This window comes from Orbicella faveolata, unplaced genomic scaffold (genome assembly GCF_042242905.1).
Source record: "Orbicella faveolata isolate gen_17 unplaced genomic scaffold, um_ofav_v1 contig_25, whole genome shotgun sequence".
NCBI lineage: Eukaryota > Metazoa > Cnidaria > Anthozoa > Scleractinia > Merulinidae > Orbicella > Orbicella faveolata.
Window position 1 is genome coordinate 20,102,501 of NW_028301553.1, and position 24,166 is coordinate 20,126,666.

A 24,166-nucleotide genomic window follows, 5' to 3' on the forward strand; every position below is an offset into this window, starting at 1 on the left:
CAGTTCTGATAGTTAGCTAGGCCGAGAACGCCTAAAATTGATAAAACAAGGAAATTCTACTCACGATCAGCACTTGACCTCATGTTCTTCACTCTGCTCGTAGTCTCCTCCGCAGCCGTTTTTTGGGATGTCACGCAACGCTCCCCCTAAAGAAACGGCTGCTCACATCCGAACAACATTCCTTTCACGAAATTAGCCAATCACCGCTTCCGTTCCATTTTCAAGAACGTTTTCGCGCCAAATTCGCCCTTTGAAACTTGTCCAATCAGGGAATGTTTTTTATCTTTGTATCCCGTCGTGGGAGATGTCACAAATAAACATACAGATTTCCGGCTTCTTCAAAGTTCAAGTTAATTATTAGAAGCTTTCAACTCAAAAAATTACTGTCGAGAAGGAAGATATCTATTTTAACTTAATAAAGGAACCAGGAAATCAAGTAGCTTCGCTCGATTTGTTGACATCGAGTTCTGAATGCCGCTCTTTCCGGCCTGATTACAATCTGCAGGAAGCGTTTGGCCCTTGATTGACGCTTACAATTTGACATTTCGAGAAAATATATATTGTCTCATTTATAGCTGAACATAGCGATGAGCACATGAAGCACTTGTACTTAGGACTTTCATTTACAATTTTTTTCGTCCGTCATGATCGTAACCTGCGAACACCGCCTATTTTTGGCGACGTGGGGCGTGAAACAAAAGCCAGAAATCCCTCGCGTGTTCGCACCGCAGACCTTTTCGCGCGAAAGCTTACGTCATTCACACTTTGCTATTATGTGATTGGTCTGTTCAACGGAGCGCAAACAAACCACAAACACAAAAGGAAAAGAATGTGGTTCAGATGTGAGCAGCCGTTTCTTTGGGGGGAGCGTTGCGTGACATCCCCAAAAACGGCTGCGGAGGAGACTACTCTGCTCGTGGCCATGTTTTGCTCGCAAATAGCAATGTCCCGGATGTACTTGAATTTTGTCGAGCCGCAAATGCCACATCCAGACTTCAACAGATTTTTTTCTAAGTTTTTAGCGACATCAAAGTTCAGAGCAAATAACGCCAACAGCAGCTAGAAATGTCTAGTCCATTGCACGTCTAAGCCCTAAATTGATGTGGCTAAAGCTCTTTGCTGTCTAAAGCAAGCACAACATTATTGCCACAGTGCAAACGGCCTACTATTGCGGGGTTAAATGACGTCCCGTTTCGAATCAGTACAGCTCAGGGCCCATTTATGTACGATAATGGACGAAGCTTGCTAGCAAATCGTTAGACTTGCACTTTCATTGGACTTATTGATGTCGAATTCCTTTAGACAGCAGTTATAGAACGCTAATCGGTCGGCTCCTTCTCAGAGTCACCGGCTGCGCGAACTGAAATTCAGATGAGTGTAGCCTGGGCTAAAGTTAACACCAATTGAAAAGGGGAGTGGAGAAAGCGATAAATAATGAAAAGATAGATAAATAAGTTACACATGTAGTAAGAAGTTCTCTACATTTCACGCTAGGTAAGATTTACAAGCTGCTGCCATGGGGAAAGCAAAACAAAAAAAATATATAAAAAAATAAATAAGTGAAAAAACGCTTGATTTCGTCTTAAACACTGATTTCATAAATCCAGACATACCCCTTATACCCTTTACACCTCTTATACCCCTTATACCCCTTATACCCCATCGCCCAGAATGCTATTGTCTTTCGCGACATATACTTACAGTGCTCAGGTTTTCAATGCGCGGAATAATAATTGCATAGATTAAGCTTTCGGAATTCCGACTGCCCTCGTCAATGAATCGGAGCTGTCAATCAAACGGTCTGATGTGTGAAGTAAATCCCAAGGTGTCATAAAGTTAACAAAAGCGCTCTGATTTAAAGGCGGCCTACGGTCTTCACAAAGACTTTTGTCAACAAAGTCGTGTGCAGCGACATGCTCACTTTTTTTGTTGACATGTCACACTTGGAATGGTTTGAGCGCGGGAGTCAAATTAAAGTTTTCCCACAAAAAATTCTTCTTCCATAGCGTTGAATGGAAAGTGCGATGCGCGAAACACTTTCTTCTATTTTATCGTTGTCCTCTTTTACTCGATCGGTTTACGTAGTCGTAGTCATCAAGGACTTAAAAGACAACACAAGGCTTTTTCTATTCGTAAGATGGTGGGGAAAACAAAAATAAATGACATTTCTGTTTGAAATCCAAAGCCGAACAAAAAAGCAAAGGCAAGCAACGCGTCTTACGCCTGAGCGAGCATTGTTGTTCATCGTTTGTGTGAGATAATTATTCAAAACTGGATCCGTTTTAATTGATCAAAACATTAGGTAAATTCAGTCTTTTTTTGCGTGCTGTTGTTGTGGGAGGCGGAGTTTTGCGTATTATTATTACTCGCGGGAGTTTCAAAATCAGTCAACCATTTCCCCGAACGGTCTCCGAATGGCAAATTTGCAGAGGGTCGAGGAGTACTTTCAGAAAATTTCGATAGTACTTGTAGGTGTCGAAAACAAGCGAAAATTTGCAGGAGCTTTCCTGACATCCGCTACTAACTTTTCCATATGCTACCCATTAACTTAACCGATCAGTTCGTCGGAATATTTCGCCTGAAGAACAGCTTCCATACCAGAAAGCTCCCAAAATAGTCTATTTTCAAAGCAAATTTGATAATACTTGTTGAGACCTTAAAAAAACAAATTTTTGTTTGAACTCATTTTCCATATGCTACAACTTGGCCAGCGGAATTAATATGCCAGTGAAACAGAAGAACGCACGCGCTGGTGGCCGCTTTTTGGACGTATTCTTTGTTATTACGCGCACTTTTCTCTAATCAATTTTGAATTTTAGCCCCAGCACACATAAAAAGTTCCCGGATGTGTCCCATATACCCCTTATACCCCATATACCCCTTATACAGTTTATACTCTTTACACCCCTTATGCCCCTTACACCCCTTATACCACTTATACCCCTTATATCCCTTACATTCCTTATACCCCTTACACCCCTTATACCCTTTATACTCCTTATACCCCTTATACTCCTTACACCCCTTATACTCCCTATACCCCTTATACCCCCTGTACCCCATATACCCGTTATATCCCTTATACCCCTTATACCCCTTACATTCCTTACACTCCTTACACCCCTTATACCCTTTATACTCCTTATACCCCTTATACTCCTTACACCCCTTATACTCCCTATACCCCTTATACCCCCTGTACCCCATATACCCGTTATATCCCTTATACCCCTTATACCCCTTACATTCCTTACACTCCTTACACCCCTTATACCCTTTATACTCCTTATACCCCTTATACTCCTTACACCCCTTATACTCCCTATACCCCTTATACCCCCTGTACCCCATATACCCGTTATATCCCTTATACCCCTTATACCCCTTACATTCCTTACACTCCTTACACCCCTTATACCCCTTATACCCCTATGACTGGATTAATGAAAACCGTGTTAAGACTTTGCACCAAAATAGTGGGCATGTTTTTGGAAAATCTGTCAGAAATTACTGTAGATAAATATGGATATGTCGTACTGAGAGCGCTATCTGCCTCGTGCACTCTTAAAAAAGCCATAACATGCCGGCTTGTACAAGCCGTTGAGGTCACTGCAAATGGGTCCAACGAGCTAAACAAAGCTGAATTAGAATTAAAGGTTAAATCGATCATTTGACTTGCGGCGCTAATTTAGACATGTTTAACCTCTGCAGTTTCATCTAAATGACCTCACTATGTCTTCACCGTGGGTTAAATTAGCTAATCATTGCGACAAGAGCATGGAAAACACTCACATCGTCCCGGCAGACATGCAAGTTCCTTCAGCCATCCTTACCATACAGTGGAATCTGCATCAGAAATCTCTTCGTCCCAGTCATACTTCTGCTTACACAGGCTCTGCAACAGGATCTTGGCTGGCAGAATGATGGACGCGACGAAGTCTAGGGGGTCGTACGTGGAGCTTACAACGGACACGATTCCTTTAAGTGTGGGGGCCTTTCCTTCATTCATAATGCGAAAGTAAAAGCGTCTGTCTTCATGGCCCACTGCACTTCTAAAGTGTGTTCTACAGGGAGATCCTCCAAATCCAAGTTGACCACCGAGGCCACTCTTTGCGTTACTGGAACAGTGGCGATTACGTTCCTGTCGTCACTTATCCATTTGGTAAACCGAAACCCTCCTCTTGGCAGCAATTCCCGAACCTGGCCAGACAGACGTGCCGCTTTGTCAGTCGTAGAGACAGAATTAAGACAGTCGTCTACATAGAAGTTGCGGTTGACAGTATTAATGGTTTCCACATCGAATTCGCCCTGATTATCCGAGGCCGTCTTCTTGAGACAAAAACTTCCGCAACTTGGAGACAGCGTGGCTCCGAACAAGTGCACTAACATCTGGTAATCAACTGGCTCTTTGGAGAGGTCGCTATTTGGCCACCACAGAAATCTTAACGCGTGACAATCATCGGGAGCTACCCGTACATGGTGGAACATGCCTTCCACATCCGCAACCATAGCTACGGGCTCTTGGCAAAAACGTATGATAACGCCCAAAAATCCATTCGTTAGGTCTGGACTTTGAAGAAACTGATCATTCAGGAAGGTGCCTTTAAACTTGGCTGCGCAGTCAAACACGACTCTCACTTTCCCTACTTTCTAAGGATGAAAACGGGTTGGTGGGCTAAGTACTAGACTGGTGTATCTTGCACAGCTTCCTGTTCGTTACAAAGAACTCGTCTTGCGTAACCACCGGAGACATAACCTTTAGCAGTGTCCCTGTATGTCTCGAAGAGGTGAAGGTCGCACTGGAATCTTTCCTTCATGTAGCGCAATCTTCCTAATGCAGATTCACGATTGTTGGGTAGGTGTAAGGAAATGTGCCTCCATGGCAACCCCATCTGCAGCTGATAATGGCCGTTCACGAGCTTCACGCAGTTTTCCATTTGCGACAGTGCTCTTTAATCTTCAAATGGCATTGCAACCTTTGAGGAGATCATACAAGTCTTGCCACGCTTGCCCACTTTGCAGTATCTGTCAGGGAAATTTATCGGTTCGCCTCCCTTCCCCCAATTCAATGTTGTTTATCATGATGAATTCGTCATTGCTCGTTTTCAACATTGTCGTGAGGGGAGGGAATTCACTATTCCAGTGATGTCACTACTTATTGTTTCCAAAATAGCTTGTCAACGCATTTGTATGCTAGCTGATCCAGGCGTGGCAAGGACTTTTGTCGTGTATTGTAGGCTCTTTAAAGTCACTCCTAAACATACTTTCCATTTGCTGATGAACCGTTTCGTCGTCGTAGTGAACAAAGTTCTCACTAAAGCAATCTCTACACGAGTTCAATGGTCCCATCAGAGTCCACTCGAGTGGGGTACACACAGCATAAGGTTGACCACGCCTGCCACGCCTCTGATCGCACATCCAATAAGCCTCAGGAACGTCGCTGTCAATGAGCACCGACACTTATAAGATTGCGTTCTCGGAAAGTCTACGCCTTTCAGATGAGGCCACTAAGCAGTATCTTCCTTGGTTGGTGGACTACCTTGAGGTAAACACGTATCCACTGTCCAGACTCTATCTAACACAATTTCTTGTTCCATTTGTAATCCTCGAACAGACAAAGACAACACGAATCCCTTTCGAGTGTTGGAAGCGCCATTTGCGGTTGCTAGTGAAAATTCCTTAGGATGGCCATCTACTTGGAGTTTCTCCATTAGACTCACACCACACAACGTAACGTCCGAACCTTCAGGGGCCCGTTTCTCGGAGGTCCCGAAATGTTTGGCACCATGAAAGCCGTAACAAAAACTCAAACCTCATGATTACAGAGCTGTTTTATTCACATATTCTTAATATGAACAGAGGTTCTCTTCATACAAGGAGTTTCAGGCGTATTCACCTCTCAGAAGAGATGATCTAAAAATTGCTTTGCGGGCCTTTCGAGAAACCGGCCCCATGATCCAATAGCGCGTTTGTCACAGTCGTGTTGTGCTGATCTTTTTCTTTCACGACGACTGGGACGATTCTTAAAAATACATTTTTCCTGCTGTAGTCTGCAGTACCACACCGATCAGTGTCTCCGGCCCCGCTGGCGGCACTCGTTCCAGTCTCTCCCGAGGTGACTGCATGGTGGTTAGGAGAGTTGCTGTTATTGTTGTTCTTCTTCTTAACAGGCAACATTGTGTGGTGTTTCCATCCACATCCATTCACTTGACATTTCATTTTACTTCTGCAATCCCAGGTGACCTCTTCCGAGACAGTTGTCGCTTAGTCTTGCTTGTCAAACAAAGCTTTTTCTTTCTTCTGGGCTCTTTGCTTTTATGAGCTCACATTTCCACAGTTTATGTTGACCAGAACACAAAGGACAAAATACCATAGGAGTTGTGTTCACTTGAGGACCGTCTGTGACCCCTGCAGGCTGTGTTGTAATGGTATTTCCTTTCGAAGGTGGCTTTACTTTGGGTGGTGGCTTAGAGCTCCGTTGTTTGTCTGGTATCGATCCATTTATTCGACCGTACGTAGTGTTTGCCAACAAAGCTTTTCCTTCAACAAAACCGGCGACTAAATACATGAAGGTAGGTTCAGTTCCAGCTAGAGTTAACAAGCCGGCTCTGTCCGCCCATTTAGACTGCAGATGAGCAGGGAGGCGCTTTACCACCTTTACGAGATTGTCCGAGCTGTTAACACCTGCCTTGTAGCCCATTTGAACGAGAGTCAGCACACAGTTCTGCACTGGAACGGAGAGGTCTGATAAACCAGTGAATTCAGTCTTCTTAATCTGAGGGCTTTCCACTATTTTCGCGATGTGCGAGTGCGCATTGATGTGTTTCTGTCGAAATCTATGGTGAGCAGCCAGTAGTTGAGCGGGTTACCATCGAAGGTCAGAAGCTCTCTTTTGGGCCTTTCAAATCCTTGTCGAATTGTGTACGCCATAAGCTGCAAAGCTTCTCGTTGCTGCGTTAACATTTGTTGCAACTGTTTCGCCTTATACTCCTAATAAAGCAATCCGGCGCCTCAATTCATCTTCTCGGGTTTTTATCTCGGGTATTTGACGTTCCATCTCCTGGCGCTTTAACAGATTCTTTAACTCAACTTCACGGCGAAGGAGCTCGGCTTTAGCCTTTCTTGATCTATCACTTGCGCCTGAACTGGTTTGAAAACTCTTCGAATTTCTACTACTTGAGCCGACTGGTGAACGTGTGACGATCTGTGATTCAACATTGTCATTATCTTCTTGACGAGGAACCACTGAGGTTTCATCCGCGGTACGTTGAACGGATCGCGACCATTCTTCGAGACGTTCGTCGAATTACCTGTCAATATACTGTGACATCTGATTTTACTTCGGCCGGGGTCGTCGACGAATTGGTAATATTCGTCGTAGACTTGAAAACATCTCCAAAACGCGATTTAGGTTGCTCTGAACCCTATGAACAGAATTTTTTAAAACTAACCAAAAGTTAATTAAAAATTTGACAATATAAATAAATTTCATCGTACCGTTTTTGAATTATAAGTCCCTAAAGCTGTAATTAAGGGTGTTTTTAGCAAGTCATACTGTTGCTATGGTAACCTATTGTGTCAAAAATGATGACAACATGTTCACTACTAATTGGGCAGTTGCTTCATACCATAATTTTAGTATCAAGTGACCCATCAAAATCTAAGTCTTGGAAACTGTAAGTTTTGAGCCACCTTAAGAGCAGTTTGCTGTAAGTATCGACTAAGGGTATGCAAAACAGAAAAAGCCGATTTTCCCAAACACTGCCAGAATAAAGAAATAGGTTACCTAGTGCTAACTGAAATATAAGTTTCAGGTCGTTGAGATTTTTATTTATTTTTTTGCAATTTTTTTTTGTATTTTGCGCTCTCGGCGGCCTAAATTGACACCGAAATCGGGCATTTTTCGATTAGACTATTGCGGCTCGTGTTTTCTACATTTCTCTCGTGTTCTCAAATGCCCGTAGCGTTTTATCACAGTGCAATACGCGGCTTAGGCTTCTTTATTTGTTAAATAAATAATAAAAATGACCAGTTGTTCAGTTCGGACAACGCATGTGCAAATTTGTGACGCAGACGTTCCGCTTCTGAAGAGAGGTACTTCATTGATCCAATCAAGGATATACCAAAGCTTTACATACACAGACAGTTTCAAGGTGACTCGCCCGTAAAATGTCGCTACGCGCGACCATTGCTGCTACGTGTCCGACGTGTAGTTGAAATGATTGCTCTTCCCCATAGTATAGTCTCGTTGGGTGAAGCCATATACCAGAGTGCTTTTTTGAACCTTGAATTTCGTCTAAATTCAGTGTTGGTGAGCTCTGTCGCGAAGCATAAATTTAAAAAATTCGTCATAAAATTCACGTTCAACTTCCATTTAAATTTTACACCGCCAATAAGCAGAGGAAATAAGGTCTTTTGATGTGGGTTAATCTTTTCTAGAATGCTTTCACTTTTTAAACGGGGGCTTCCGAAAAATGTCCGATTTCGGTGTCAATTTAGGCCGCCGCGAGCGCAAAATACAAAAAAAAATCCAAAAACATAAACAAAAATCTAAACGACCTGAAACTTATATTTTTAGAACTAGTTCACCTAGGCCTTTATTCTGGCAAAGTTTGGGAGAATCAGATTTTCTAGTTTGCATACCCTTAGTCGACCCTTACAGCAAACTGCTTTTAAGAGCGCAAAATGGGAAATAACATATGAATAACATAGGAAATGAGAGACAAACGATGAAACTTGACATTTAATGATTTGGGAATACGGCGATGACTTGTAAACGCGAGCGAACACTTTGTCATTTGCATAACCCGCAATAATCGTTCGTGTAACTTTCGCTGGAGGTTGAATCTGCTATTTAGTATACATGACTGAGAAGGAAGTTAACATCTGTTCACTCACTGCGGTGTGAGTGTGTATCAATCCATCAACCAATCAATGCAAATATATTTTAATTTTCACCATAACTTGCAGGTTGGCTATATTAAGAACCGTGATAATGTAGATTGAGTGGAGTCCAAAGAAGGTATAGCTAGTGATATGGATCTCGCAAAGAAATAGCTAGAAATAGTTAACATCAAATTTATACATCATGTTACAAAATTAAATTTTTAACAAAACATGGGAGAGAAATTGGACGTTAAAAGGGTCAACGATTTGATTCCAAGGAATATGAGAGCGGAAAAACTGATTTTTACCGTTTAATTAACAACATTCTTTTCCTTTTCCGTACATTTACATCATTCTGTTCAGTATTATCTACCTTTTTGTGATCACTAAACTCACACAAAAGTTGATGAGGAATCTCTGTGTAGAGCGAAAAGATGCGAGGCATCTGAGTCTGGCAAAGAAGGAGTGAATACAGCTGTGAATACCCATCAACTTCAATCGACTTAGGAATTAATCAGTTTTCATGCCTCTGAGGTAAACAAAAAAAGTTTCCCAAAAACAATGTTGAATGTGAAAGGACATTAGTGATTTAAATACAACCATTGATGAATTTTGAATCTTTCCTAGTTGCTTAATATTTCAGCAAGATCTGGCTTTTAGGTTTAATATTTCAGAACTAGCAGTGTCAGATGAATTATTGCATGGGCCAATTTCCTGTATTTGATGTTGGGGAGCCTGCCCATCATTTATTTACCTGAAGTTTTTTAGGCTGAATTTTAAAACATAAAGTGCAGAATAGACTGTAGAGAGATAGAAGGTCAGACACCCAAGACCTGGAGAAGCAGGGTGAACTAATAAAAGTCTGACAACACATTTAAGGCCTTGTAGGAATTTCCCTAATGTCAGGGATTTGACAGACAGCATTTACTGGCAAGCAAGAAGGTTATAATCTTCATCCCTTCTATGCGACCAAGTAAATCAGAGCTGACGATAATTTTACTTATTTACTAAGGCAACCATGAACCAGAACTGCAAATGTAAGAACACAAGCTGAAATGGCTATTCGGAAAATAAATGGATGGCATATATTTGATGGTGTAATTCCACTAAGATTGTGTAGAGTTGTTAATCAACCCTGGATAGTGAGCTATTTGCTTGCAAACTGGCAGAAAAATTAGTTATCTAATAATTCCTGACACCTAATGTTTGATTTGTCATTTGGTAGTGAATGAAAACAGAGTACATGATATGATATTGTTCATCAGTGGCAATTAAATATTTGGTGATTTCCATCGTACTGAAATTGTGCATTATGTGGCTTCATGTTCTATTTTCTGGCACAGGCTGTAACATAGAAGGACACATGGTCTGGTGTATAATTTGCTAATAACACAAAAGTACAATTGAATTTGACCTCATTGAGAATTTCCTACATTGTATGATCTTATAGATTCCCAATTGTTTTGAACTATTTTGAAATATTAACTCAACATTACCTGAGAAAAACTAGAAGTAGATGAATTTTCTCATATTAAGTGGCAGTCCCGCTAAAAGCGGTCCACTCGACTTTGTAGTCCATGGGCCAGACCCTCTCAGATGTACCACTCAGAGGGACCAGCTGAGAGTGTGACAAATTTGAAGCTAAGTTGGGGGTGATTACAAGATGTTATGATAGCAAACCCTAAAGAGTAGCTTTCTTGTATATTTTATTGGCTGAAATATCACCAAAATTCGCTTTTGCATGAAAACGAGGCTTGTTTTCAAAAGTCATATTAAAAATATTAAGCTAGATCAAAAATAGTCTCCACACATATAAATACAACAAGAAAGAACACAAATCATTTTTTAAGAACCAAATTTAAATTTACCTCTTTAAAAGCGATGATATAGTAAGTTATGGATTACTTCAAATGTTGCAATGCATTATGGGGAAATTCAAGATGGCGACCTTCACGGCAGGTAAGTACGTTTGACTTATTCACTGATTTCGATAATCTTTAAGTAGAGATCTGATTAGAAATCAACAATATATACAAAATATTAGCTGTATAACTAAACAATAAGCATTTTTATGACGATATAGTGATATTTTGAACCTCAAATTATATAAAAACTTACAGTCCTTCGAGATCTACATGGACTCGACAGCCCAGCACTGTGTTGCCTTAATCATTAATTCTCATCGTTTGTAAGCCGGTATGTGTTTAAAACTCAATAAAAGCTCAATGAAATCGAAGAGGAGAAGTATCGAGTCTGTGGATGATGAAACTGTACCTATCTATAATGCCGGCGAGCGCTGTGGGCCCCATTCTAGAGGATATGTGGAGGTCAAGTTAATCAAATCATGGAATGTGCATGGAGAAAGAACTTGCTATGGGTTTTAGTACGCATTCATGCAAGTCAGAAGCAATCTGTTCCTGGTTGGACTGGTTTCAATATTTTGGTGCGTAATAACCAAGAAGTTGCCAAGGATAACGTGGGCTATCTTCCAACAATCAATGCCCCAGCGACGAACATGTCAGCTGTGTACCAAGTCCTCATCAAGTCCCTACAGATTAAGGAAACTTTAAACCTCCAAAGCATAGTTGTTGTGTTTGATCAGGCAATGTATGCTAAAGCTACTGATATAAAGTGGAAACACAGGGCACAGTTTAATGACCTTGTGTTGAGAATGGGTGTGCTCCATACCATTTGCACTTTCTATTCAGTGATCGGAAAGCGTTTCCAAGATGCTGGTTTACGAGACGTAATAGTCGAGTCTGGAGTAATTGCTGAAGGATCTGTGGCTGGTGTTCTAGAAGGCCGTACGTATAATCGCACCGTACGATTTCACAAGCTCATGTATGAAGCTCTTAACAGGCTAGCATGGATGGGATTTAACTCTTGGATTGAGGAACATCATAAAGAGAAGAAGCCTACTGTTAATGCGTTTTTAAAAGGACTGAAAGCGCTCTGCGATAACACATGTGAGCAAGAATTCAAAGACACAGTGGAGAGTCCCTCATTTGAAGAAGTATCGCAACTGTTCTGCTTGTATACGATCTATCTCCGACATGATAATGGGAAGCTATCGAAGTTCTGGATGTCTTATGTTGACATGGTGGAAATATTACTTGGTCTGTTAAGAGGATCTCGGGAGGGAGATTGGGATCTTCACCTTTCATATATCAGTGAAATTGTCCCGTGGTGTTTCGCATATGATAACCTTAACTACGCCAGGTACCTTTCAGCATATCTGCATGAGATGTCACATCTACCAGCGGAGCATCCGGACACCCTGGAATACTTGCGATCCGGAGGATTTTCTGTTCAGATTGGCGAAGACAACCCTCTGGGAGAATACCTGTTGATCAGACGTGCGAGGAGACTGTCAACAAAGACACTCAAACGTCAGGAGGAACTAAAGGTTTCAGTCTAAGGCTTAATGCAGTAAGCAAATTCTGTAGCTTACAGTCCTTGTTGACGCTACGTCTAGAGATTTCGAACTCACGCTCTGTTGAAGAGACTCGAGGAGCCCGTTGAGAATTGAAAGATAGAGCGAGCGAGGTTCGACTAGAAAAATAAATAAAAATACATGTGAAGAAGAGCCGAGCGATATGACAAATACAGGGCAGAATATAAAGACTTACAAATGTTTCCTGACTGTATAGCGAAGACGGTGAAGCTAGGTAGAATAGATTCCGCAACGATATTAACTTGAAGCTAGAGAAAACGTTGAAAAGATTGGCGCGCTAGGAAACAGTAGCGTTTAAATAGTAGTAATTTGCATACATAAATGGCAAGCAAAACTAAAAATTCGCACGTGAAATCCTACAAATTCTACCTGGTCGCTGAATATCGGAGCACCTTCCTGAGGCAACTCAAAGATATATTGCACATCAGTAGTTCTTGTTCCCAACACAAAGATCTACAACCAACAAGAATACAAAGAGATGAAGCTGATGTTCAATCCATAGTGTCCATTCTTCAAAACACTTGGCTCAACCCATTCAGCCCTGACCTTCAAGACCTCGTCTGTCTTTCCACAGGAAAAGTTGCCACTCCTGATGTAGAGCACGACTTGCTACAAGCTAAAGATAAAGGAGAGGAAGCCTACAAAGCATTCCGAGAGCAACGACTTCAGTCTACTCCACCCAAAGTCAAGTTCCATGATTCAATCAACAACAACAACAACAACAGTTTATTTCTACTACTGTAAACAACTAAAAGAATTTACAAGATTTGTAATTGTAAATTCTTTTAGTTGTTTACAGTAGTAGAAATAAACAGTTGTTGTTGTTGTTGTTGATTGAATCATGGAACTTGACTTTGGGTGGATTAGACTGAGGTCGTTGCTCTCGGCTTTCAATCACGAAAGCTAAGCTGAAGACTTTTGCTCACTTGAATCAGGAGGTATCAGTTAAAGCTGGTAAGAACCAAGAAGTGATCATCAAGGCCGACAGAAGACTGTTCGCTCAAATGATTGTCATCGCAGAGAGCAGAGACTTGCATATGAGAGAAGTGTTATCACATCCTCTCGGACCACTCCCTTGGTCATTAGCTACCGCAGATGGCTTGATGCGTAAGACGAACAAAGCGTCCTTGGCTAAAGAACTGCATAAAAATTTCGAAGCAGCAGATGCCATTCCCCAACCCTCAGCATGTGTAATAGATGGGATGGCTCTTGTCCAGTGTTTGAAAGGTGATAAGAAGACATTTGCGGCAGTTGCTAAAACTCTTCTTTACAGAGTTCTAAACGAAGGTGGAACAAGTAACAGGATTGATGTCGTCTTCGATGATTACAGAGAGGAATCCATAAAGAACGCCGAAAGAGAGAACAGGGGTGACGGTTTAGGAAGCGAATACCGCAATATTCAAGCTGAACACAAGGTTAAACAGTGGAGAAGATTCCTGTGTAGCTCAAAGAACAAACAAGCTTTCATAGTGTTTGTAACCAGCGAGTGGAAGAAAGAAAAGTACACAGAGAAGCTATATCTGGAAAGACTCTGGTTGTCACGTGTGGCGAAACATGTTACCAATTATCGTCTGGAATAATGCAACCTATCAGTGAGCTCGAATCAACCCAAGAGGAGGCTGACACCCGAATCCTCTTACATGCAGCCCATGCAGCTAAATCGAGGTTTGCTTCGGTCGTCATAGTATCAGAAGACACTGATGTGTTGGTACTTCTTTTGGCCTTCAAGAGCTTTATTCCTTCTTCAGTATTCATTAAAAGTGGTTCACAGACCAGAGTCAAGTACATCGATATCTCAAGAGTAGTTGAGAGGGTTGGAGCAAGTGTATGCAGATCACTGCCGGGCTTTCATGCATTCACAGGGTGCGACACTGTTAGTGCTTTTGCCGGACGGGGAAGGGTTGCAGGTTATCGAATTGTAAAGCAAAATGCTGAATTTCAAGAGATGTTCCAGCATTTGGGTATGTTCTGGAATATGTCTGATCACCTGTACCATAGTCTTCAGAAATTTACATGTGCCATGTACTGCAGCAACCCTGGGACAAGCGACATCAATGAGCTGCGATATCGACTGTTCTGTTTGAAGAGAGGAGACGTTGATTCCAACCAGCTGCCACCCTGCAATGATACGCTGCACAAACACTCGCTACGAGCAAACTACCAGGCTGCTGTCTGGAGACGAAGTTTACAAAGATGCCCAGCCATCCCATCACCAGTGGGATTTGGCTGGTGTAGTGAAGACGACAAGCTGGTCGTAGACTGGATGGGTGGTCAGCCAGCTCCGCAAGCTGTTCTAGAATTGCCAGTGCAGTAGGTCCTGCAAACTTCCATCGTGCTCCTGCATTGTCAATGGGCTGAAATGTACTGATATCTGCCGGCTTCAAGATTGCACAAACAGGCCAGATGATGACGACGATGTATTATCCGTTGACGACAATGACGATGAAGAAAGCGAAAGGTGTAAAACAATAAAAATGCAAGCAAGATATAAATTCCCAACCATATTTATTCGTTGTAATAATGGGCAAAAAGTTAATGGTAATGTTTTGAGAAATAGGTGTTGGGTCATTCGAAATATAATATTGGAATATTTTAGGTGTTTAAAAAAATGTTGCCTTTTCTTACCGTTGTTGATGTGTACGCAGGTGCTACGTTTCCTAGGAACTAGTTCTTCAGTGAAATATGTGTAAATTACTTGACCGTTGTTAAACTGGAAATGGTGCCATGTAAACTAACTATTTTGAAAATGTAGTGTCTACTTCAATAATTTGTAGCCGATTCTTGGTAGGATGCCTTGGTACATTCATGTTCTGCGAGCACCGTTGCTGCACTGCATGTTTTCGGTTTAGCTGCGTTGTCCAACAACTCGTTTGTTTACTCGCGGGTGTCGATCGAGAAAATGAAGTAAAAATTGAAATCTGGATTTTGGAAGCGCTCTTTTTGGAATTAGTCGCGTTAGACTCCTTAACTTATTTTCAGTCTCCTGTCCAATTTTTCAGTCAAACCTTGCCCTTTTACTGACCTTTTCAAGGAGTTTGATAACGATGTTTAAATTAATTTATTCCTAATTTACACTTCTACCCAAATAAAGAAAAGATTCCTAACAATAGCAACGGCACCTCATTAAAGGATGTTTGTACCAAGAGCACGTCCAGTTAATGAGATGGATAGTTTTAACTGGAAATTCCGCCCACGAAGCTGGGAGTTTGCAAACCTATTTCTTGTAACACTTATGTTGTATGAAATATTTAACAACAACTTTTATCTTTTAACTTAGTGTTATCCTAAACTTTTAATCGGTAAGAACGAAGATTGTAACTTTTATATTGCTCACGTTACCTTATTTAGGTCAGCCACTTAAGAATAGTCGGTTAAAATCAAGGTAGAAAACGTTTTAGTCAACCTCGATAACCTCGAAGGAAAATATGCTAAGTAGCTTGGTGCGCAGTCGCAATAGAACCTTATTCGAACTGCGCATGGCATTACGTTAGCCTAATTGACAGATTGACATTGATTTGATGGATCACGTGGTTGTCCCTTTAAAAGGAACGTGACGAGTTAGTTTCTTGTAGTTGTAGTAATTGCTGTAACCAGTCAAGAGCAACAAGTAAGAGAACGTTGTGAGTATTGTACCCAGGTCATCAATAGTGGAAATAAAAAGAGAAGCAACCAAACAAAGAGTGTTGGAGTGATCAGCTAATTTCCCCAAAGGTCGCTTCAACAAAGGTAAGAATCTCATAACCATAGAAATATAAAAATATGGAATAACTTTCCTTATACATACTCTTACATTCGTAAGGTTTAGTTTCGAACGATGTACTCTTTTTAATGTATCGAGTAACTGTTTGTGGTTGTCATGGCAACCGCTAAATGCTTTAAAATAACTTAGCTGTTATTTTTGCTGACATCAAACATGAGTCTTTGTTTACATTTAAGTGAAAATGATGCTTGACTGACGCGAAAAGGACAAGTCTCCAATGTGTTTGGTACTGGTATGGCTTCAGAATGGATGATATCAGGACAAAGAGGACTCGTTAAGGGAGCTCTTTAAAACTCATTAGCTGAATAGTTAATCCAAGCCAGTGCTAGAGTGATCTACAAATGATTGAACTTTTTGACAACGTATATTGCAGTTGTTATTTTTTAAAATTAGGAAGTGAAAAGCCTTATTTTCAGTGACTTTTATTTCAGTTGTGGACTCATTGACCATTTCCGTCTCCGTGGCAACGAGACAACCTTAAAAAAATTTCCTTCTTTTGCAATTGAATCAATGTCATATTCTGCTAGGCCTAAAATGTATAAAATGTTGTTTGAAGAGAATTGTACGATGGACATCGCTCAGAATCTGAAGCTGTTGACCGGATCCGTGGTCATTAGGCAGTTTAGATGACGTCATTTTATCACATGTTTAGAGCAAGAAAGCTACTGATAGAAGCTTGCTATCATACCTTAAAATAGGCTTCAGTTATTGCAGATTGAGAAAATACGTGATAGCACTGGTCCCTCCACATGGTACAAAAAAAAAAAACACTTCTGGGGGTCTTGGCCCATGGACTATCGGGACCGAAAATAATTTTCCTTCATTTTTTGTCAGTGAAAAGGGTTTGACTCATATATATAAAAAAGCAATTTATTATTTTCCAATTCCGTATTTTTGCTTTGCTACGAGCCAAAATTGAATTTTGGCCGAACTGAGGTTGCCGACCGTGATCAGAAAGGTAAAATTCACCGATTTTGTGAAGCGTGCTACGTCGCCTAAAATGCGGCTCACGGAATTTCGTTTCCATGCGAATTTAAGGTACATTCATTACTTTGACTGACGAAATATGGAAACTTTTCGAAAAATTCTAAGCTTACCAGCGAGGCTGGAAGACACCCTACTCCGAAGCCTTTGATCACCTACTTAAATTTAGGCAAATTTGACGGGGAAAATCTCAAAAGTTGGGTCTAAATGAAGCCTAAAAAGCACATCACAGTAAATTTCATACCTTAATCAACCGTTCTATAAGTTCAAACCGGTGAGTATCTCCTTGGATTGCACGCGAGAACAGATTAAAATCTGCCACAGTCAGTGTGTTTACATAGCTATTGCTCGTGTCAAAGCTCATTTGCATAACCCTAGCACCCGGTGAAAATACATCTTCTTCCGTTCAGGTTCGTTTGTTGACCTTCTGAGTAGTCGCAAATAGCTTCCTTTAATACTTGTGTACACTCTAGATCCAGTTTTGAGGTGAAGGTTGCGTTAAAGTTGATCAATTCTCAAGACTTGCGAGACTCTAAAAGTAAATAATGGCGCCGGTCTGCAGAAATTAACCGTAGCCGTCGTCCTGACCCTTCAATAAATTCTGCCGCAGAGGTAGCACTAGGAGAAGAAGAAAATCGTAAGTTTTCATTTACCGTTTAATGGCAACTGAATCCTGTACTACTGAAAAACAACAACAACACACACTTGCCGGTTGCATCGCTGGGAAATGAACCTGAATGAACACGACACGCTTGAATGGAACTATGTTTTGCGATGAATGGTGGGCTTTACTTCTGTTTTATGCTTGATGCTTGTCGTTTAGTATCTTGCACAGCGCATAAAATAAACTTCGGCATCCGTTTATCGGACCGTTCATACAACGAAAGCTGCACCAGCTTCGTCAAAATGTCACACAAGTTGTAACGTGACCAATTACCCGGGAAGGGGATACTCCCTTATCTGGGCTATATAGGTATCTGTATGTGAGGCCCCAAAGGGTAGGGTTTTTCATAAATAGGGTATCGATTTTGGCCATTTTGGCTATAAATTGGGTATGGTTTTGGCACTCTAGTCTTGAATTGGGTATGTTTCTTAGCAGAAGCTACTTTTTCATCATTATCAATAAGACCTTCAACAAAAGCCCTTCATAACGTATGTTTAGGGCAACTGTGTCAGCCGCAACGGTCAAAAATAGGCTATCGAAGTTTTGGTCAGGTCATAAATAGGGTAGCAAAAAACGCAGATTTTGGTCATAAATATACATGTATGCTGGACAGAATTCAAATTTTATCCAGTGGTCAATTGTATATTCCTCTGTATTATCTGAACTGCAATGCTGGCCTGGGGATCAACTTCTTTGGGCAGTTCCAAAAGAGGGGGGTTGGCCTGTTTATAGGGTTAGCTCCTTAGCCCTTAACTTTACCTCCGCTTTTGACAGATACCCATTTCTACTGTGACCCGGGGTGGGGGGGTACTCCCTTACATGTACTATAGGGGTATGTGTGGCCCCAAAAGGTATGGTTTTTCAATCGTTTTGGTCATAAATAGGGTATCAGTTTTGGCCATTTTGGCCTTAAATAGAATATGGGTTTTGTACTCTAGTCTTGAATTGGGTAATGTTGTTAAGAAGAAGCTACTTTTTCATCATTATTGATAAGACCATAAACAAAAGGCCGTCAAAAGTTATGTTTAGGGCAACTGTGTCAGCTACCATGGTGGTAAATAGGTTATCGAATTTTTATTCTGTTAATAAATGGTGTAGGGAGAATCGCAGATTTTGGTAGTCATGATTAGTTAATTCGACTATTTTGAGATTTTAAAGATATGTTCTATATATCAAATTGACTCAACAAGAGATGCTGTTAATCTGGTGGGGATACAATGTAACTCTGTAGCAACGGGACCTTTGTTTAAATGGCATCTACCTTCCAACTTGTAAAGAAAGAATGAAAAATGGCTGTCTCATATGCATGCATCAAATAATTCACAAAGCTCAGTTGTGATTGCTCCATTGTGGATGGGCTGAGAATTCTAGCTTGGTGTGATCTTAAAGTGATTGTTTGCCATTTATTTCCCCATGCATTTGGCTGAATTTGACCCTGCATGACTATTCAAAACCCTTATTGAATAATCAAATGGGCAATATCCCTCTTTGTTTGAGTTTCCCTCAGTCATTCAATCACACTGAGTTTTGCTGAGTTAATTTTCTCTTCTTTGTAAATTGATATTTCTGCTTTAAATTCTAAATCTAGGCATCATGTGACACTCGCCATGCGAAGAGTTGTCCCGGTTAGCCAAGCCAAAGTGTTTATATAAAGAAAAGTTGTCCTGCCTGTCAGGGTGCCAAGGCGTGACATGAGCCAAGGCTGGACAACTCACCCACCCCTGTAAATGTAAACAGTTGGTTGAATTTTCAAAGAAATAAATGAAAAGTTAGCTTGGCCAGGGTAACTCAGGAGAAGGGTTGTCTTGGGTACCCAAGACCATATAAATGGTCCCTAGTAGGGCCATTCTATTTTATTTCCACACTCCCTCTTCCTCTGTTGACATGAGCTTTAGACGGGGCTATGAAAGAGTTATTTCTGCACTTTTATCTTTTCTGTTAGGTGGTGAATATTGACTTATTTAGTGAGTGCGGCTGGGGGAAGGGGGTGTGGTTATAAAATGGAATATCTCTCATCAGCTCTGGGCCCAAGTTGTGTGTTGTCTAACTGATTATACAAACTATACTTTCCAAAATCTTTATGGGTAAGTGTTTGAGAGGATCATCTTATATGTTCATCACTACAGTGGAACCCTGCCTTCTGGCCACCCCATTCACATAGCCACCTTGTTATTACAGCCACTTGATTCTGGCTTGAACAAAGGTTCAGATAGTCGGTCATTTTCTTATTTAAAGATCCCCTTTAACCACACTGTTAATGTGGTCAGATTTTAGTGGCCCAGCAACCGGATTAACAGAGTTCCATTGTAATTTAAAATTGTCAGTGTTTGTTGTTTTAAGAATATTTGTACCTCACAGAGGTGAAAATGAATTTGAGCTTAATTACCCACAAAACAAAATTCTGGATCGTACATTTTAGGAGTAATATACACAATTTATAATAACCATCAGGCATCACTTTGATAGTGAAGTCCCATAACTCTATTATTTGGAGATTATCCACTATCCCTGAAATTACCAAGGCTGATATCTCTATTATCATGTCATCAAAGCCATAATATTTTGACACCTACTGTACCAAACACAGTTTCCTTAAGCAGTAACAAGAGTCTTTCTTTAGTAAACCAAAATAGTACTTGCTGCCAGGTGCTTTATAAAAGTATAACCCTTCCACCCCTGCGAAATAAATTCCCAGTAGTCTGAGAATTCCTAGGAATTCCAAGTTATTCCAAGACATGCAAATTATGCTTTATCCAAGACCTTGGAATTTCTGGGAATATTTGGGAATAGTGGAAGTATGAGTGGGAATTATTGGGAATTCCTAGGAATTCCAAGTTATTCCAAGCCATGCAAATTATGCTTAATCCAAGACCTTGGAATTTCTGGGAATATTTGGGAATAGTGAAAAGTATGACTGGGAATTATTGGGAATTCCTAAGAACTCCTATTATTTCCCAGACTGTTTTAAAAAATGTGTTTAGAATATCTAGGAATTTTTGGGAATAGCTAAAACACATGAAATATTGTTGGAAATTTCTATAAATTTCCCAAAATGTCAAAATTAAAGATGAACTCAGTGCATGAATCAGTTTCTGTAAATTAGTAAAAATCAACACGGTCATTTCTCTGGAGTTCCATACCTTTTAATTGTTGTCAAGCTCCAAGATAATTATTTCCAAACAAATGTACATTAATTCCAGTTTAAGTCTGACAACTCAACACAAAACTATAGCACTGATAACATTGCTTTTTAGATCCAACATGATTTGTTAGTGTATATGTGCCCGTATGGACCCTTTAATCAAACACCCAGAGTTTAACTGATAGAAAAATGGATGCTCTTAGATTTGATAAATAGATTAAGCAAAAAATTCTGTCAGCGTAAATGAATATATATTATTTACAATTTCAATAAAACCAAAAGTACATATATGCTTGTGAAGGTGAATTAATCAACATGACACGAGCGTGGGACAAAGAAAAATTCTGAGTGCCCGACAGCAATCGAACCCATGACCTCCTGAACACCGGGCGGGCGCTCTATCCACTGAGCTACGAGAACTCATGGAGAGCAAGGTCATTTAACTGAGTTCATATATGATAGGTGTCCTGCATACTGCTAGGATCAACGCTATCGAATTCATCGTGAGTAGTGATAAGTTAATAAGGATGGTAAATTTTAAGCTCGGTAATGAAATGTGAAGGTGAATTAATCAACATTAATTCACCTTCACATTCTTGGGAACCATTAGTTTCACTTTCATCAGGGGAGTCCAGTGAATGGCCATCAGTGTCAGAGTTCTCAATTTCTTCAGAGGAGTCAGAACTGAAACTTCAACATCATTATCTGAATCACTGTCTGTGGACTAATCAGAGTTGTTGTGTATTACATCAATTGGTATTTCGGAAGTCTTTTCAGGTATAGGCAACTCAGTTTCCTCAAATGCTTCTGTGAAGCTTCAATTCTTGCATAAAGGTTCACTCCATAATCCATCAAAGTCATCCACAACATTTTTGGCAACAGCCATCTCACTCAGGTGAGCCGAAAACTCTGAGGTGTTCTGTTCATGGTGCTGGAAAGGATCTCCAGGAAAAAGGCATGCAAGAGAGGGAGATGACGTCAACTGGCCCGTGAAGACGGCTATAAGTGATTTATGTGGTCGAATCTTGTAGATTTTGGTATGGGTATAGTGGGATCATCAATATGTTTCTTGTATTTCCTTGTCCTCGCTGTCACTTTAATTCATGACACAACAAAATCAAAAGAATCAAAAAGATTATGAGTCAATGGGAAACAAATAAATAACTGACATAAATAAATAACAATGCAAATAAAAAAACCTACATCTTGATGTATTGAAAAGACTATAGATCTCATATCATGTTAATCCTTATAAATAATTCAAAGCAAAAATGACAAGCATTGCAAATTTATACTTGCTGCATTGTACTGACTGGGTGTTGAAACACGTGGGCTCTCAAAATAGACTTGGTGGACTAATACAACAAGCTTAAGCTTATTTCGCAGAATTTATCTCGTTTCCTCAGGTCGATCTGAAACCTTTTAGGTGAATTTCGGCTTTTGGGGTTTTTAAAGAGCACACAATGCGTTGCTTCGTTTGATTTACTTACAATTATAGCTTATCATAACAGAAAATCCCTATAAAATTGGATTGCTTACCTTTGCAGTGAACTTGATTTAAGTGCCTCACGATCCTTTGTTATCTTGACAACTGTCGGGAACAGATCAACCAGTTAAAGTACGTTTCATTTTCCTCCTTGATTTCTTCGTAAAAAGTTTGTGTAGTTTTTTCCTTTTGAAGCAAGACCCATCTTTCAAAAGACCACCAAAACAGCGTTGAAAGGGAAACACACTTGCCGTCGAAAGCGACTGGTCCGGCAACCTCGTTGCCAGTCTCTCTCTCCTTCTTCTCCAGTTTCCATTCTCTCCTCAACTGATCAACTGAACCAATCACAGCACGCGAATTTTCATGTGACTGCCCTCGTGGCTGAACGTGACAAAGATCGCGTTATTCATTCTCTTTTGGCGCCCATCTTTGAATTCAGCGTTAACGGTTGATCGCTCGTGCGTTTTAGTAGATTTCACTTCCAAAATTATATCAAAATGGTTTTTGCTGCGGTCCTGTGACCAGAAGAAAACAGCGTGAGTGTCATTATCGAGAAACAAGTTATTCTTGGCGAAGATTTGGAGCTAAAAGAAAGTCTTACTGTGGATGTTTCAACGGGGAAAAATTCAAAGGGCAGATTAGCCGTATACAAAATTATTTGGTGAGTAATCGAATTCAAGTAACCTTATATTATGCAAAGTAAATTCTTGTATTTGGACTAAAGCTTTTGAATGAACTTTATCATCACGAATCATACACGAGTGGGCCACTCAGTCATGGCATGAAATGAATAGGCCCTTTGCAGCTGGGGTCACGTGACCAAATTTTTCCTAAAAAATTTTTGTATTATGGGCTATAACTAAAAGAATGCCAGAAATGGAAAGAGCGCATCGAAAATACCAAAATGCCCAAGTTTGAGGCCCTGGGAAAAAACGAGTAAGTTTATACCATAGTTTGAATTTTCGGAAAATTTAGAGGATTCGTATGGAAAATGTTGCTGGAGAGCAAGGTCTTGCTCTCCAGCAACATTTTCCCATACAAATCTTCTTATTCTTTCAAAAATTCAGACCATCATAAAATCTCATTCTCTGATGATGGGGGCCTCAAACTTGGCCATTTTGATATTTTTGACATGCTTTTTCCATTTCTGGCATTCGTTAAGTTATAGCCCATAATTTTATGAAAAATAGGTCACGTGATGGCTTAGCTGCAAAGGGCCTATTCTGGCTAAAGCAAAGTTGAAACAATTTAGGTTGCCCAGAGTGCACGCCTAAACAATTTGATTTGCGAATAACAAGTCGTTTCTCTCGCCTCACTTGTTCAAACGAAATAAATATAGCAGTTCTCTCTGATCCCAGTCAATTAGTTCTTGACAAAAACTCCAACGAGGCAGCCACGGTGTGCATAGTTTGATATATCTCCTGTGTGTTTCAGCCTGACTGTATGACAATCCGTGTTGATCATCAATTTTTGTCCATCTGTATATTCTTTTGTGTTCACTCTATTATTTAAATGTTCCTTTAATATTTTAAGTGTCTTTTTTAATATTTCTAAAGTCTAAATTTGGCTAAAAACCGTGATATACATCCTCCAATTCGAGAGTTGTCAATACACTTATAGAAGAAGGGAAACCTTGATTTAATCTACTGTAAGCTCAAGATTTATGTAACATGTTTATCAATAGTAGAGAAGCACCTTCACAGTTTCAAGTCTTCTCCTTTAACATTTCAACCAGCTTACAGTCAGGTCTTAATTAGCTGCATGTATTAAACTGTGAGCACACAACTATT

General features: G+C 40.3%; 1 protein-coding gene, 1 long non-coding RNA gene and 1 pseudogene across 2 annotated transcripts in view; 2 read left to right on the plus strand and 1 right to left on the minus strand.

The window, feature by feature from the left end:
* Positions 1-4,005: 4,005 nt before the first annotated feature.
* Positions 4,006-4,509, minus strand: LOC149109303 (uncharacterized). The gene has a single exon (XM_089294611.1). It carries the CDS (start codon positions 4,507-4,509, stop codon positions 4,006-4,008), a length of 504 nt encoding a protein of 167 aa, XP_089150737.1.
* A 6,721-nt stretch (positions 4,510-11,230) lies between these two features.
* Positions 11,231-16,018, plus strand: LOC149109304 (uncharacterized; annotated as a pseudogene).
* A 6,884-nt stretch (positions 16,019-22,902) lies between these two features.
* Positions 22,903-24,166, plus strand: part of LOC149109305 (uncharacterized) — a 117,467-nt gene continuing 116,203 nt past the window's right edge. Inside the window, exon 1 of the long non-coding RNA XR_016208311.1 lies at positions 22,903-23,037. This is a non-coding gene — a long non-coding RNA (uncharacterized LOC149109305). The remainder of the gene's footprint in view (positions 23,038-24,166) is intronic.